This window comes from Danio rerio, chromosome 2 (genome assembly GCF_049306965.1).
Source record: "Danio rerio strain Tuebingen ecotype United States chromosome 2, GRCz12tu, whole genome shotgun sequence".
Taxonomy (NCBI): domain Eukaryota; kingdom Metazoa; phylum Chordata; class Actinopteri; order Cypriniformes; family Danionidae; genus Danio; species Danio rerio.
Genome location: NC_133177.1, coordinates 25,966,096 through 25,979,749, shown reverse-complemented (window position 1 = coordinate 25,979,749; position 13,654 = coordinate 25,966,096). Strand labels below are relative to the sequence as shown.

General features: G+C 34.6%; 1 protein-coding gene across 1 annotated transcript; it reads right to left on the bottom strand.

Moving 5' to 3' along the window:
• Positions 1-1,281: 1,281 nt before the first annotated feature.
• On the bottom strand, positions 1,282-11,494 carry bokb (BCL2 family apoptosis regulator BOK b). The gene is made up of 4 exons (NM_201185.2): positions 10,912-11,494; positions 9,133-9,261; positions 4,057-4,220; positions 1,282-1,906 (listed from the first exon to the last, which is right to left on the bottom strand). The coding sequence occupies exons 1-4, from the start codon at positions 11,132-11,134 to the stop codon at positions 1,787-1,789; spliced, it is 636 nt and encodes a 211-aa protein (NP_957479.2). The 5' UTR covers positions 11,135-11,494; the 3' UTR covers positions 1,282-1,786.
• Positions 11,495-13,654: the final 2,160 nt, after the last annotated feature.

Here is a 13,654-nt window from a genome sequence, read left to right as displayed (position 1 = left end):
TTTGACAATTCAAAATGGCCGATACCAAAATGGTTGACCTAGGACAGTGTTTCTCAAACTGTGGTACGTGTACCACTAGTGGTACGCAGGATCCTTCTAGTGGTACGCGGAGGAATGAAATATGTCATGTACATGCTACACACATTTCAAAATTTATCAAAAATGATGTATATAATATGCCACATATGACATATAGCCTATGTTTCTGAGGTACTCTGCCACGTTTTTTAACTGTGCAGAGTTGTAGCTCCTTTACTGGGCCTACCACGCTACTGTATTACTGTATTTCAATACTGCTCATTTTGGTGGTACTTGGACAGACCATTTTTTTCTAAGGTGGTACTTGATGAAAAAAGTTTGAGAACCACTGACCTAGGAAAATCAGACATCTTTCGACTTGGCATGCTCCGCAGGATGTAAAGAGACCAGTTTTATGTATTTTGTACAAAATGAATAAGCAAAACAAGTTTTTTTTTTTGTATCTCCGGATCACTAGGGGGCAGTCTGCCGAAACGCTGCAGCTCACTTCAGACCATGGTTGTAATAACATACACCAAGTTTGGTGTAAATACGTCAATGCATTATGGAGATAACACCTTAAGTCAATTTTTGCAAGCTCAACGCTAAATTTGTTCGCAAGTTAAAAACGGATCGCCTAACCAACTTGAATGGTCAGCATGGTCTGAAGGTCATGTGATTTAATTTTGGTGAAAATCGGACAAACTAGGATGAGTTTAGTCAAATAGGTTTTATGAAAAAATGTAAATAGCGAAAAAAAAAATTCATGACAGAAATTGACATTATAGGGTGTATTTGAATCGGCCTGAGCCAAGGAATCAGAGGAAAAACATTTGATTGTAGCCCATACAGTTCAAAAGTTATAAAGATAAACCTAAGTGAAACTTTAAACAAGTGGTGGCGCTACTTTGAGTTAGAGAGTCCAAATTTGTTGTTGTTGAAGATCAGAGCAGAAGAGAAAGCCGGAATTATAAGAAGAACTGGAACTAATACAATAGGTGCCTACACACTTTCGGTGCTTGGGCCCCTAATAAAAGAACCCTGGAAAAAGTGGCACAAAAAATATGTAAACAGCTAACATTTCAAATTGTGCTAACTTAATGCTGCTTGAGGAACAAATGACCATATTGTCTTATTGATTTTTCAAAATAAAAAAAATCTAAAAAAACATTTTAATGGCAGAGTAGATTAATCATTTTGTTAGCTAAACACAATATCCCTGATATTTCTTGAAGACATCTCTCTGTACAAACAGTCAATTTCTTTCTCAGTACACACATTAAAACCTTTATTTCAAGATGTGTACAGCTGGTGACAACAGTGTTATACACAAACACACACAAACTGTACAAACTGAAAGTGCAAAGTGACACTCCAAACATCATCTTAATTACGCAGTTTTGTAAAAAATAAAAATCTGACGACTGTCAAACTTTTCACTCACCGCTCCATTCATTCAATATAAAACCTCAGTATAGGGTGAATCCACCCAACTCCGTTACCTGTTACCTTATTTCTGGCTCATTTAAACCAAAGGAAGACAGACATCATGTTACTCCAGCACCTTCCCCTCCACACAGTGTCAGATCATAGTGATTGTTTCAGTCTTTTGAATAGTATTAAAGAAACAAGCAGGTAAATGATGATTAGGGTGCAGTTAAATCTGAGTGATTGTGCTGTGACCTTTGTGAGGGGCCGTTTACTCCACAAACAGTTCAGAGAGGGAAAGATAGAGTCCTCGGTCAACACGATGAATTCATGCGCAAGTCTACTTCGTCAGGTAGACGTACATAGTCTTTATGAATTCCCTCCATGTTAACACTGCTGTCGATAACCAATGGACATGAGCTCTAGAGTCCATGTTCACCACACATTTTAAAATGTCAACCTGGGAAAGACAAAGAAAACCTGGTCATTTAATGCATCACAGAAATGAATGCTATAAAATGAAAGCAGAAACTGATTATTAATGTTTCGTGCACAGGTCACCAGTTCACTTCAAATGACCATAATTATTTGGGATTATTGCGAGTAGCTGTTGATTTGCATTTAATAATTCACAAAGAGCCATGGTTTCAGCTACAAACTTTCTTTGAATGTGCCACAGAATGGATTGATACATGTTAAATTCTTTGATCTAAATAGACCGTATGTGGGCTTAGGTAAGTGCAGAAATTCTCCATAAACCATTTTACAGGCCCATTTCCAACCCAAGGAATTGACCCTAATTTAATACAATTGTTTTTTACCATATTTGGAAGGGCCATGAATATTAATGAGCTCTGCAGCTCATGTTAGTGTCTGTCTGACACTCACGCATAGTGTGATTTACTCTGAAATACATAAATGCAAAATAATCATACTTGTCAAAAATATTTAAACAAGTTGAGTAGATTCCTCAGTGTTAGAGAGGATTATTTATGCTACCTTTATTCAATTCAATTCATGAATTGATTATTAAATTAAATAAATTAAATTTAATAAATTATTTTTTAGCGCTTTTACAACGTAGATTGTGTCAAAGCAGCTTCAAAGTTCTAGTAAAGTCCAGATTTCAGAGTTAAAGTTCAGTTTAGTTCAGTTCAGTGTGGTTTAAATTTCCACACATTATGGGACGAGTTGTGTTGGGGACACCAGGTAGCACGCCAGGTTCACATGAGTTGCCCGCGGGCCTGTTCTAAAAATAGCTCACCAGAGCACTTTTAAGTTATATAATGTATTAAAAAAAAAAAAACTTTAAAAACAATTTCAGACAAATGAAGTGTTGCATATTGATATTTATCTAACTTGTTAAATCATTGTTGACAACTACTGTGAGAAATCATTAACATGATCAATGTCTTCACATAGATGAATATTATTAATTATTAATAATAACATATAATTAAAAGTAAATTAAGAAAAATGTGTTATTTAATAACTGGTAGCCCTTCACACTAATCAGTACCCAAAAAGTAGCTCTCAGTTTCCATAAGGTTGGTGACCCCTGTTTTATATCAATACACACATTAAACAAACAAATCATACATTTAAACACACCTTATGCCCTTTTGGGTTTGCACAGAATAAATGTATAATCCGTTTATCGCACATTTTGTATTCTGACGAGCTGGAAAACAAACTGGAAAAAGCCATCTCATTGTTGGGTAAATAAGCAAATGAGCAAAATATCATTTTTGATACATGAAAATGAACTCGCATTAGTTTTAGTTTTTTTCCTGAGGTTGAACACAAAACAGGATTTAAAAAAAATTTTTTTTTTACATTTTGGAAATGAGTTCCATTGACTTCTATGGCAGCCAAGTGTTAAATTCCCTGATTTTCATTGACTAAAAAGCTGAACCTCCATGGCCTATAATGAATGGAAAAACAAGGCACTGTCGAACTTTGCATAATATTTAAAAGAGTTTGAGCTAGAATATTTTTATGTACGCATCTAAAATAGTTGTCATGAATTTAATTGTCACTGAGAGAGCAACAATAGATAATTTATTTCAGATTTTAAAAAAAAGAAAAAAAAGAAACAAGCACCCAGTCTTTGAAGTTGTAATTTTCATAGCTCTATAAATGATTTTCCTGGAGTGTCTGCTTTAGTTAGCAGCTACAGTTTGACTTAAGTGATGGCCAGTGGATGAGTGAAAAATAAATAAAAGTGGTGCAAAAAAATAACCAAAAAAATAGGCAAAACCTGTTAAACAACGTGAGGATAAAGCTTGATATAGTATTGACAAATGCCAATTTCAATTTCAAAGTGACAAACAAAAATCCTTGATTTTCTATGACTTGGACATAAAAACATTCCCTGACTTTCAATGGCCTTGGGAACCCTTATATGGACATCAATAGTTACCGTTTTCCAACATTCTTTTAATTATCTTCTTTTGTGAAGGAAGAAACTCAAAATGAGTAAGCGATGAGTAAATGATTTTTTATTGAATTTTCGATTTTGGGGGAACTGTCTGCAGGTGGATAACAACAACAACATGGCCTCTAGAGGTCAGGATAGGTCTTGGTTTAGTACAGAGGACGAGCACTTACCCATCCTCCTCTCTTTTTGAGCCATGGCACGAGACTTCTCCGCACAAACTCTCCCAGACTGTCCACAATAGTGTGCACCATGACAGGATGGCCCAGTCGCACACAGTCCACCGCAAGCCCGGCAGCTACAGCGTAGATGGCCACCACTTTACCCCATGTGATTCCTTTAAAAGTAAAAAACATTCTATGAGCAGAGCTAGAAAAGCATTGCCTTTAAAGAGACGGTTCACCCAAAACTGAAAATTCTGTCATTATTTACTCCAAGCCCGTTTAGGGTTTCTTCTTCTGTTGAATACAAAGGAACAATTTTTGATGAAAGCTGGAAACTTTTAACCTATTGACCTCCATAGTATTGGTTTTTCCTACCATGAAAGTCAGTGGTTACAAGTTCTCAGCTTACTGCAAAATATCTTCTTTTGTGTTAACCTCGTAAAGGTTTGAAACCACTTAAGGGTGAGTAAATTGTGAATAAATGTTCATTTTTAGGTAAACTAAGCACCTCAAATGCCCTCTTGTAATTTATACAGCGGGTTTCAATGTCAATTTGCTCGTATCTTATGCAAATGTAAAAGGAACAAATGAGATTTACATTTTTTCATGCATTAGAGAATGTGTCCTGTTTCACTTTTTTCCTAAACAAAATAATCCTTTTTTACCATGATTTATAGACAATATCAACTAAAATAACATCCTCTTAACAATTTAAAAGCAGTAAAAATATTCCCATTTATAACACAATAAAAGATTAGCATCTCTACAACCCCAAAGGGATGTCATTTTAAATCTTTGCATCCATCCTTCGAACTGGAGTTTACCCAATTGTCAGCACAAAGTTTGTTTATTATTTAACATACAGTATGTTAAAATTTTAGTCATGTTGTATATTTGAATAAGTACAAGTCAATAAATATGTAGTTTCAGATCTACCCAATTATATAATTTACTCTGAATGACAATATATCATTATTTCACCCATATTACTCTAAATGACAATATATCATTATTTCACCCATATTACTCTAAATGACAATATATCATTATTTCACCTATATTTTAGCATTTTATTCTCATAAATACTATCTGAAAGGCGCACACTATACCTCAATATAAATCACTTTTGGAAATTTAACACCAAAATGTATTTTAAAGAATTAATTCAACATTCCCATTTCACTGTGATTATTTAACTAACACAGGTCATTTGAACTACTCTTTGCTATAAATATTTTATCTATTAATATTGACATATTGTTATATAGGATATTACAGCTTACTGTGTACAACTTAAACAGTTAACCCTTATGTACTGTTGGGATGTTTTCATCATCTGAGGCGAGTTTGATTCTTAATTTGGCCATAACTTTTTCTGTGTTTCAGCAAGCAGAATGATTTATGGTGGCAAATCTTATTTTCACATATAATTTGAGGGGAAAAAAACAATGATACTCTGGGCAGATTTACTACCCTTTTGTTATGTTAGGGATGAAAACATCCACCGAATTAAACTTGTAAAAATGCATCAGATTAAATTTCTTTTCAAATTTCCTAGCATAAATTTAATTAACCTCAGTCCCGACCAAAACTACTAAATTGTCTAGAAAATTACTGGATTTTAATTCTTTAATTGCCACATTTAAAAATTATGGGTAACACTTTATTTTGATGGTCCATTTGAGAATTAGTAAACTGTCAGCTTAATATGTTGATATGCTCCTTCAACAGACATTTAACTGACTATAAGAAACTTAGCAAGTACATGTCAACTTACACTAACCCCAACCCTAACCTAACAGTCTACTTGTAATCTAATGAGAATTAGTTGGCATGTAGATGCAATGTAACATAAAAAGTAACTGTGGACTGGAAATTTTTATATTTTTACAAAATACGCATTTTAGCTCTGAGACCTACATGGAGTAATTAAAAACAAAGACTGTGTATTTATGCACCATCAAATGTGGTTATATGGAAGTCAATGATGCAGAAACATCCACCAACAGTACAACAATGTAGTTGCTCATCATTCACATGTCCAAGACTGTGATAAAAGGCAAAAAATCTAGTCCACAATTACCTTTTATGCTGAAAAAATGTCATTTTGTATGTGTTTTTTCACCAAATCAGTGACATCATTTGTGAACTTGGTGATTAAAGAGTTAAAATCCTGTAAAGTTTAAAAACATTTAGTAGTTTTGGACTAAGGTTGATTAACAGATTTATGCAAAAAAATATTATTTTTTTAAATACGGAGTTTATTTAGTAGAAGAAGGGTTAAACTGCAACCTGCTCTACTACAAAGCAATGCAGCTCGGCTGTGCTGACAGTAACAGGAAGGCCAACACCATTAAGTCTTAAAAAACGCTTAATTTAATGATGTGCCAAGAGGCAATGACCATTGTTTATGTTCCTCCATTCTCAGCTTTCATTTGAGATAATTCCTCACAGAACTAGAGTACATTATAGAGGACATAAAAGTTTGCAAGATCACTGTGGGCAGAGAGAAGTGATGTTTCCATGGTTGTGGACCACCATGTGCATCAATAGAATTAGAACCAAGATAAAATATGCGACCAAATATGTACAACGGGAAGAATGTGGGTATGTCCTTTTTAGGGTTTTTCTTTTTTTTTTTCATGTTCTGAAAAAAGAAGTTGTCGTTAAACCCTGAGAGAAGCAGATGACCAAATAGCCCTCTCAAATGCAACAATAGGTTCAAGTCAACTGCTCTTCCAGTAAAGACCATTTCACTGTAATTTAATAAAAACAAACATAATGAAATTAACGTCCAAGACTGAAGCTCAGACCCTGCTCAGGCTTACATTGCTTAATTTACATCTGGAACACATCCCACAATCTCTGAATTCACTCCATTTATAGTAGTCATGATGGCCTTACGTGCAACTCTGCAGTTTATCACTTTGCCCACCAAAAAAGCCCCAATTAGGCACAGAATTTATTAGTACTAATACATAATAATAATAATAATAATAATAATTACTAACACTAATATTTATTACATTTATTTAAAAAATATTTTGTTTATTAATGCAAGGCCAGTGAGGTCAGTCATGCCCACATCACCAAGGTGACGATTCAATAAGGAGGTTTAGCTAACTCTAATCTTCTGTTCGGTCTTCTGTACCCTTCTGCACTGTTGCCTCACAGCAAGAAGGTCACTGGTTTGAATCCTGGTGGGGTCAGTTGGCATTTCTGTGTGGAGTTTGTATGTTCTCCCTGTGTTTGTGAGGATTTTCTCTGATTCCCCCACAGTCTATGACATGTGTTATAGGTAAATTGAATAAGCTAAAATTGCAGTAGTATATGAGTGTATAAGTTGGTGGTTCATTCCGTTGTGGCAACCCCTGATGACTAAAGGGAATAAGCTGAAAGAAAATGAATGAATAAAGTTAAGTGAAGAGAAGTTAAATGTGGAAGGAAAAAATAAAAATCAATGCATTACGATTCTTTCTCTAATGATTCTGAATCGATTCTTAAAAGTTCAGAATTGATTCTGTATTAAAATTAAGATTGCGTTCTAAACAAAAAACGATACTGATAGATACACACATGCATGATAAAGAATTTGAACAGACTGATAATAACAGGCAAAGCTCTGCGCTTCTGATCCTACCTTGTCAGACTGTCCTACTTCCCATTCAAAAAGTATGTAGCACAATTTGAAGACGCAATATTCCACCCATCAGATTTTGCTACCAGTGTAAATTTTAATGTGGAGTAGTATGAGATGAAGCTGTAATAATGCCCTGACCAACCTAATCCTAAACCCCAACCTCAGAACCATTCAAATACAGTGTTAGTAGCATAATCTGATGGGTAGGATAAAATGTCAGGACACCAGCTTCAGTACACTATCCAAATTCCTTACACACACAAAAGCGAAAACTTGGGTCATTATATAGACACTGTGAAGAGCTGTGCTACTCGTCCAGTGTGTCAGTGGTTTTATAAAATCACTAAAAGGTCAGAAAGGATAGTATGACCATTATGGCACACTCCATTACGAGTGAAGGCTTGTGGTCGGTAAATGGGTTGTAAATGAAAGTGATCTAGGCCTACTGCACTGTGCTGCAAATAATAAAGCATTCCTGTGTTTTAAAACTTGCTTCATGCTTTAAGCTGAATATTAGTAACCTGCAAAATAACTAGTAAAATATGATTTACTCATCATGACCAAGACCAAAGAAACTAGTTAGTAGAAATTAGTTTTTAATTATTAAATTATTAAATGTATTGTGTTGAAAAAAATATTCTCTGATAAACAGCATATGGGAAATATTTTTAAAATAATTATAATTTCACAAGACAGCTACTCATTTTGACTTTAGCTGTACATTTCTTTCCTTAAAATAAATTCCTTAAAGTAAATTTTAAGGAAACAAATTTTTAAAAATTTTTAAAAATCGTATATTTTTTAAGAAAATAAATGTGGTTTTATGAAATAAGTTTACTGTTCATAATTACTCTTTGTAATCTTTCTTTTTATTACATTTAAAGCCGGTTCAAGCAGAACAATTCTTTAATAAAATGTTTTTAAGATGAAAGTTCTGTCATACATGGAATCCAATCATTAAAGACAAGCAAGTAAACTCTAATTCTGGTTGAAATGTAATGTTGTAAAAATGTAAATGTACAGCAGAAGTTTTGAAGTTAAGGATTGTTTTGGAATCAGATCATAAAGTCCCATAACATCCCCACTTCAACCAAGCATTTAAAAAGCCGTAATCTATGGCAACACCACTAAATTTATCCTCACTATACTTCGTGAGAAAAGCATTTTTGCAGTTTGAATCAGTAAATAAAGTACTTAGACATTGCTTAAACTTAAAAAAAAAATGAGATGGGACTGAAAGTAAAGTTACTATGGTGACAGTATAATTTACCTCCCTTTTAGAGACAGGCTTGACTGACAGCTCTTTCTCATGTTTGACATACCTACCATTCTGAAACAAAAAAACTCAAGATTTTCCCTCATTTCAAGATTAACATATTGAAGAGTTTTCACTTAACTTCCTTTCTGAAACAGGCCTCTGTTATATTGTTATCCCACTCACTTACCCATGGCTATGACTTCTGTTGCTACCGAGAGAAATGCATCTGAAACCACAGCTTCCACCGATACGCTGATATTCAGCTGCTTTGCAATATTACGATACACATATGGACGCATGCACTCCAGTTCATCACCTGTAAAACAAAAGCAAAACCAGTAACATTATTTCAATTCTGTACCTATACCCTCTTTATCCTCCAAAACATGTACTGTACATCATAAAACCTGTCTCTCAAGAACTCCAAATGCAAAACCACAAACGTTGTATACACATTTCCAGTTTACACTTGACATATTTCTTCATATTTGTTTGTACAAATTATTTTTGGATTTAGATCTACAACATGTTTGGTTTTATACTGGAAAATAATGATGATATTTCAAATAAAAATGTCATTTAGAACTTTTTTGGCAGAATACAACAAAACAGGTGCTGTTTTTGTCAGACATGTTTACATTCATTTGCAACTAGGCATGGACCGGTATAAGATTCTGACAGCATGATAACCTTGGATATAAATCTCACAGTTTCACGGTATTGTAATTACAGCTTTAAAATATGTTCTGTTTAAATGTCTGGGTAAAAAACTAAAACATTTTCCTCATTGAACATTGAGTATATTTTATTTTGAGATACATTTAAAATACTTTGGACCAGTGGCTTTTGATGTAGAGTTTCATTTCCTGCTGGAGAAACTGCTGCCCTAAAAAACTAAATAGAATAGTTGTGAAAAACGTAAAAAAAAACAACAACTTGCATATACCTTAGGAACAGTATAACAGAAAACTTTGGCGGTTTTAAAACCTTGACTTTTGTAAACCTTGAAAGTGGTTATGGTCCCATTTGCAACAAATTAAAACATTTATCTAAATGACAATATATATTTATTTAAAACTTGGAAGTAATGTTACGAAATAAAGCAAATGTTAACATTTTTCTTAAACCCATACTAATTAATACAACCTTGACATGCATTGATATCCTATAACATATAGAATGCATATATACACCTTTTATTGTATTCAGCACTATGTTGTCTTACTCCATTTTTGCACTGACCATTGAACATATTACCTTTCTAGAGAGCGTCTATTGATCTTTATATATTCTTTTATCTGTTTGTGGTGGTGTGTTAGTATGCGATACATCGTAAACTGTTAAACATCCATTTGTTGTTAAGTTACAATAAAAATATAATCTTAATTTTAAATATGCTCCGATACTGAGAGGGGTGTGTTCACCAGAAACTCGCAGTATTCAGAATAGTGGTCATTCAAGCAAAATGTTTATTTTTTGGTTGTCCTCAAAGGTCCAGAATCATGACATCAGAAACAAAATAAATACTTCTCCAAATACAACAACTTACAAAAATTGGAAGAAAGTTGCGTGATCTGAAGGCTGACCTAGAAGATAAATAGCTTACTGTACTATTACATTACCATACACACCTGTTAAGAGTTTCAAGTGATAGCCTTACCAAAAATTAAATAAATAAATAAATAAATAAATAAAGCATACTAACTATTTACTCACCCTCAAGTGATTCCAAACTTTTATGAGTTTTCATTTTTGTTAAAACAAAGCAAGATATTCTGAAAAATGTTAGAAACTTGATTTAGGAAAAACAAACATGGAAGGCCAACATTTTTCGAAATATCGTCTTTTCTGTTCAACAGAAGAAATTAACTCAAACAGTTTTGAAGCAGGTAAAGAGAGAGTGATGACTGAATATTATTTTTTGGGTGATCTCCTTTCAGTTCCCACTCACTCCTGCTTCTCTTACCCAGTTTAAGCAGCACCACAGACACGTCTACAAGAACTCCGCGCGGTTCTGGCAGGTCCAGCTCGACTTTTGACCAACTCAGTCCTTCTCTCGTGATCCTGGAGTGAATGAAGTCTCTACACAGCTCCTTGGACTGAAAGACGAGCTCTTTCTCCGTGTGAGTGCGATCAAACACATCCATCATCTCGGCGGCGAGCACGGAGGAGCGCGCGAACACGTTCATGTCCCGCATGTTTGTCTGACACGAGGACAAACCACCGCAACTTCACTGGATAAAGTAATGTAGCCTACATAAACAACCCACCGACTCCGCTAATAACAAGAAGCCCATGTCCACGGCGAAAGTTCAGATAACTTCAATATGAAACAGGTTTCCCGAAGTCAAATAGCCAATCAGGTGAAACAAAAAGACGACTGGTCAGCCCACATTAAACTCCCTCCTGAGCGATTGGTTTTAGGCTAATCGATCGATCAATCAACTTCCGCTGATCACTTTCATCATTCCTCTTTCATCTCTTGGGAGAACAAAAACTTTCTGTCATATTTTGGATCTGTCCTGAAGTGGCTCTTCATTTGTGCCCTCAGTCGCACACTTGGCAGCATTTTCTCCCTCTCTCTCTACCTGGAACGCTTAGGTAACCACTAATCAAGCAAGTGAACGGCTTAGTCCAAATATAAAACAGTCAATGGCATCCTGACAGTCAGTGCTCACAATGCTTTTAGTTCATGAACTATACCAAATCAAATGTACAATAATAAACTCTTCAAATCGTTTTCATGCAACAGACCAACATGCAATATGAAATCGAAGTAAATTTATAGAGGATACCTTTTAAAGGAACACAGCAAGTGTTTACCAAAGTTACTTTAGGCCTACAGATATTAGTAAATATGAATTTTACTTTATAAAATAGGATAACCCCTTGAGATGAACCATCGCCTTTTCGAGGGGGTCTTTATCAAGGAGTTCCCCTAAATAAAAATAATTGTAAAAATCATAAAATCTTTAAAAAGTTAAATATTTTTAAATATCACAATAAAATATAGAATAACAGCTTGCACACTGTGCTTAACGTAGAGGTATGTTTTTTTTAAGACAGACTTTAACTTGACATTTTAACTTGTACTTAAGCTACACATAAAATTTAAAAGGTTTATTGATTTATTAGAAGCACACTCTGAATAAAAATAGGATTTTTTTTTCTCAGAACAGACAGGTGTTGAGCCCATTCACATTAAGTGCCTATTTCATGAAGACCAATGATTCTTCCCTTTAGGGATCAGCGGGAAGTTCATTCATGCTTTGCTCTAGTGGTTGACCGAGTAAGTTATTATCTGTCTATGTTTAGCAGGCTAATCCTCTCCAAACCAATGCATTGGTTTAAAGTCCTGTCTGACTCCTTAATAGACCTCCATTAGGCTTGGTATGTGCATGCATCAGTATAGACTAGCCGTAGTGGTAATCCTAGAATTTTTAAAAGGTATGATAATTCACTTCTTGGGACACTCTCTTTAACTTGAATAATCATCATGCTTGAGTACAGCTTTGACCTTTAATGAATGATATGTGACCTTGGATCACAAACCCATCGTAAGTTTAATTTAAAAAAGTGTATACATCACTTGCTGAGGCATTTCTCTGTGGAGTTTGCATGTTCTCCCAGTGTTTGCATGGGTTTCCTCTGAGTGCTCCGGTTTCCCCCACAGTCCAAAGACATGTGGTATTGAATAAGCTAAATTGGCTGTAGTGTATGTTTGAATGTAAGAGTGTATAGGTGTTCCCCAGTGTTAGGTTGCGGCAGGAAGGGCATCTTCTGCGTAAAACGGGCTTGATCAGTTGGCGGTTCATTCTGCTGTGACCCCTAATTAATAAAGAGACTAAGCCGAAAAGAAAATATATAATTGAACATCACTTGCTAAATAAACAAGCTTTTCGTTGATGTAGTTTGTAATTATAGGAGATATTAGGTTGAGATTACCTTTAAAGTCTGCATGAAATCAAAATTTACAATGTTTATTTTGCTAGCTCACATTGTTACTCTTAAAATGGATAATGCAAGTTAATCCAATGAAAAAATGTAAATCTACATTTAAAGTCTGACCATTTGCTTCTGCGCTTGGTGTGCCAGGGGTTCTTCTGTTGACGTTAAGCCGAGGGCTTCCATAGCAACTGTATGTCATATCTTTAACCACACCCCTTTTACCGTTACTATTACACAATGATGCAAAAAAGAAATCCCCGCCCCTACTCAATATTCCATTTCAGTTGGAAGTACATCAACACAGAGATAAAAGTCACAGACTTCAAAGTTGTCTGAATGAAACACTTAGCAATGCATATTACTAATCAAAATTATGTTTTGTTATACAAAATTCACAAAAGTATCTTCATGGAACATGATTTTTACTTTTAAAGTTTTAAATACTTTTAAGATTTTTAAATATTTTTAAGATTTTTGCCATAAAAAGAAATCTGTATACTTTATCTGGGGTGTTTTGCTCATGCATCAAGTGCCAACTGTGGCTTACAGGTGTATAGTAAGCAGGAAATGCTGAAGACTGGGCCCAGAGGCCTAAATCGGTCTCCTCTTCCCTCCCAAAACTCAATCTTGACTAAAGAATCTCATTGAATATTGTCACAAATAGAGCCCCAGATTTTTACAGTAGCTTTGCCCCTGCTTAGTAAAGAGTATTTGTAATGTATCGGTTCATGTAGTCGGATTATTCTGTTAAGCCTAATGAA

Excerpts from the sequence above, each read along its gene's own strand:
- bokb (NM_201185.2), bottom strand. The coding sequence starts at position 11,134 with ATGAACGTGTTCGCGCGCTCCTCCGTGCTCGCCGCCGAGATGATGGAT. Across the intron at positions 9,262-10,911 it reads TGTGGTGCTGCTTAAACTGG|GTGATGAACTGGAGTGCATG; the intron begins GTAAGAGAAGCA and ends TTTGTTTTACAG. Across the intron at positions 1,907-4,056 it reads TCAAAAAGAGAGGAGGATGG|GTTGACATTTTAAAATGTGT; the intron begins GTAAGTGCTCGT and ends TGTCTTTCCCAG.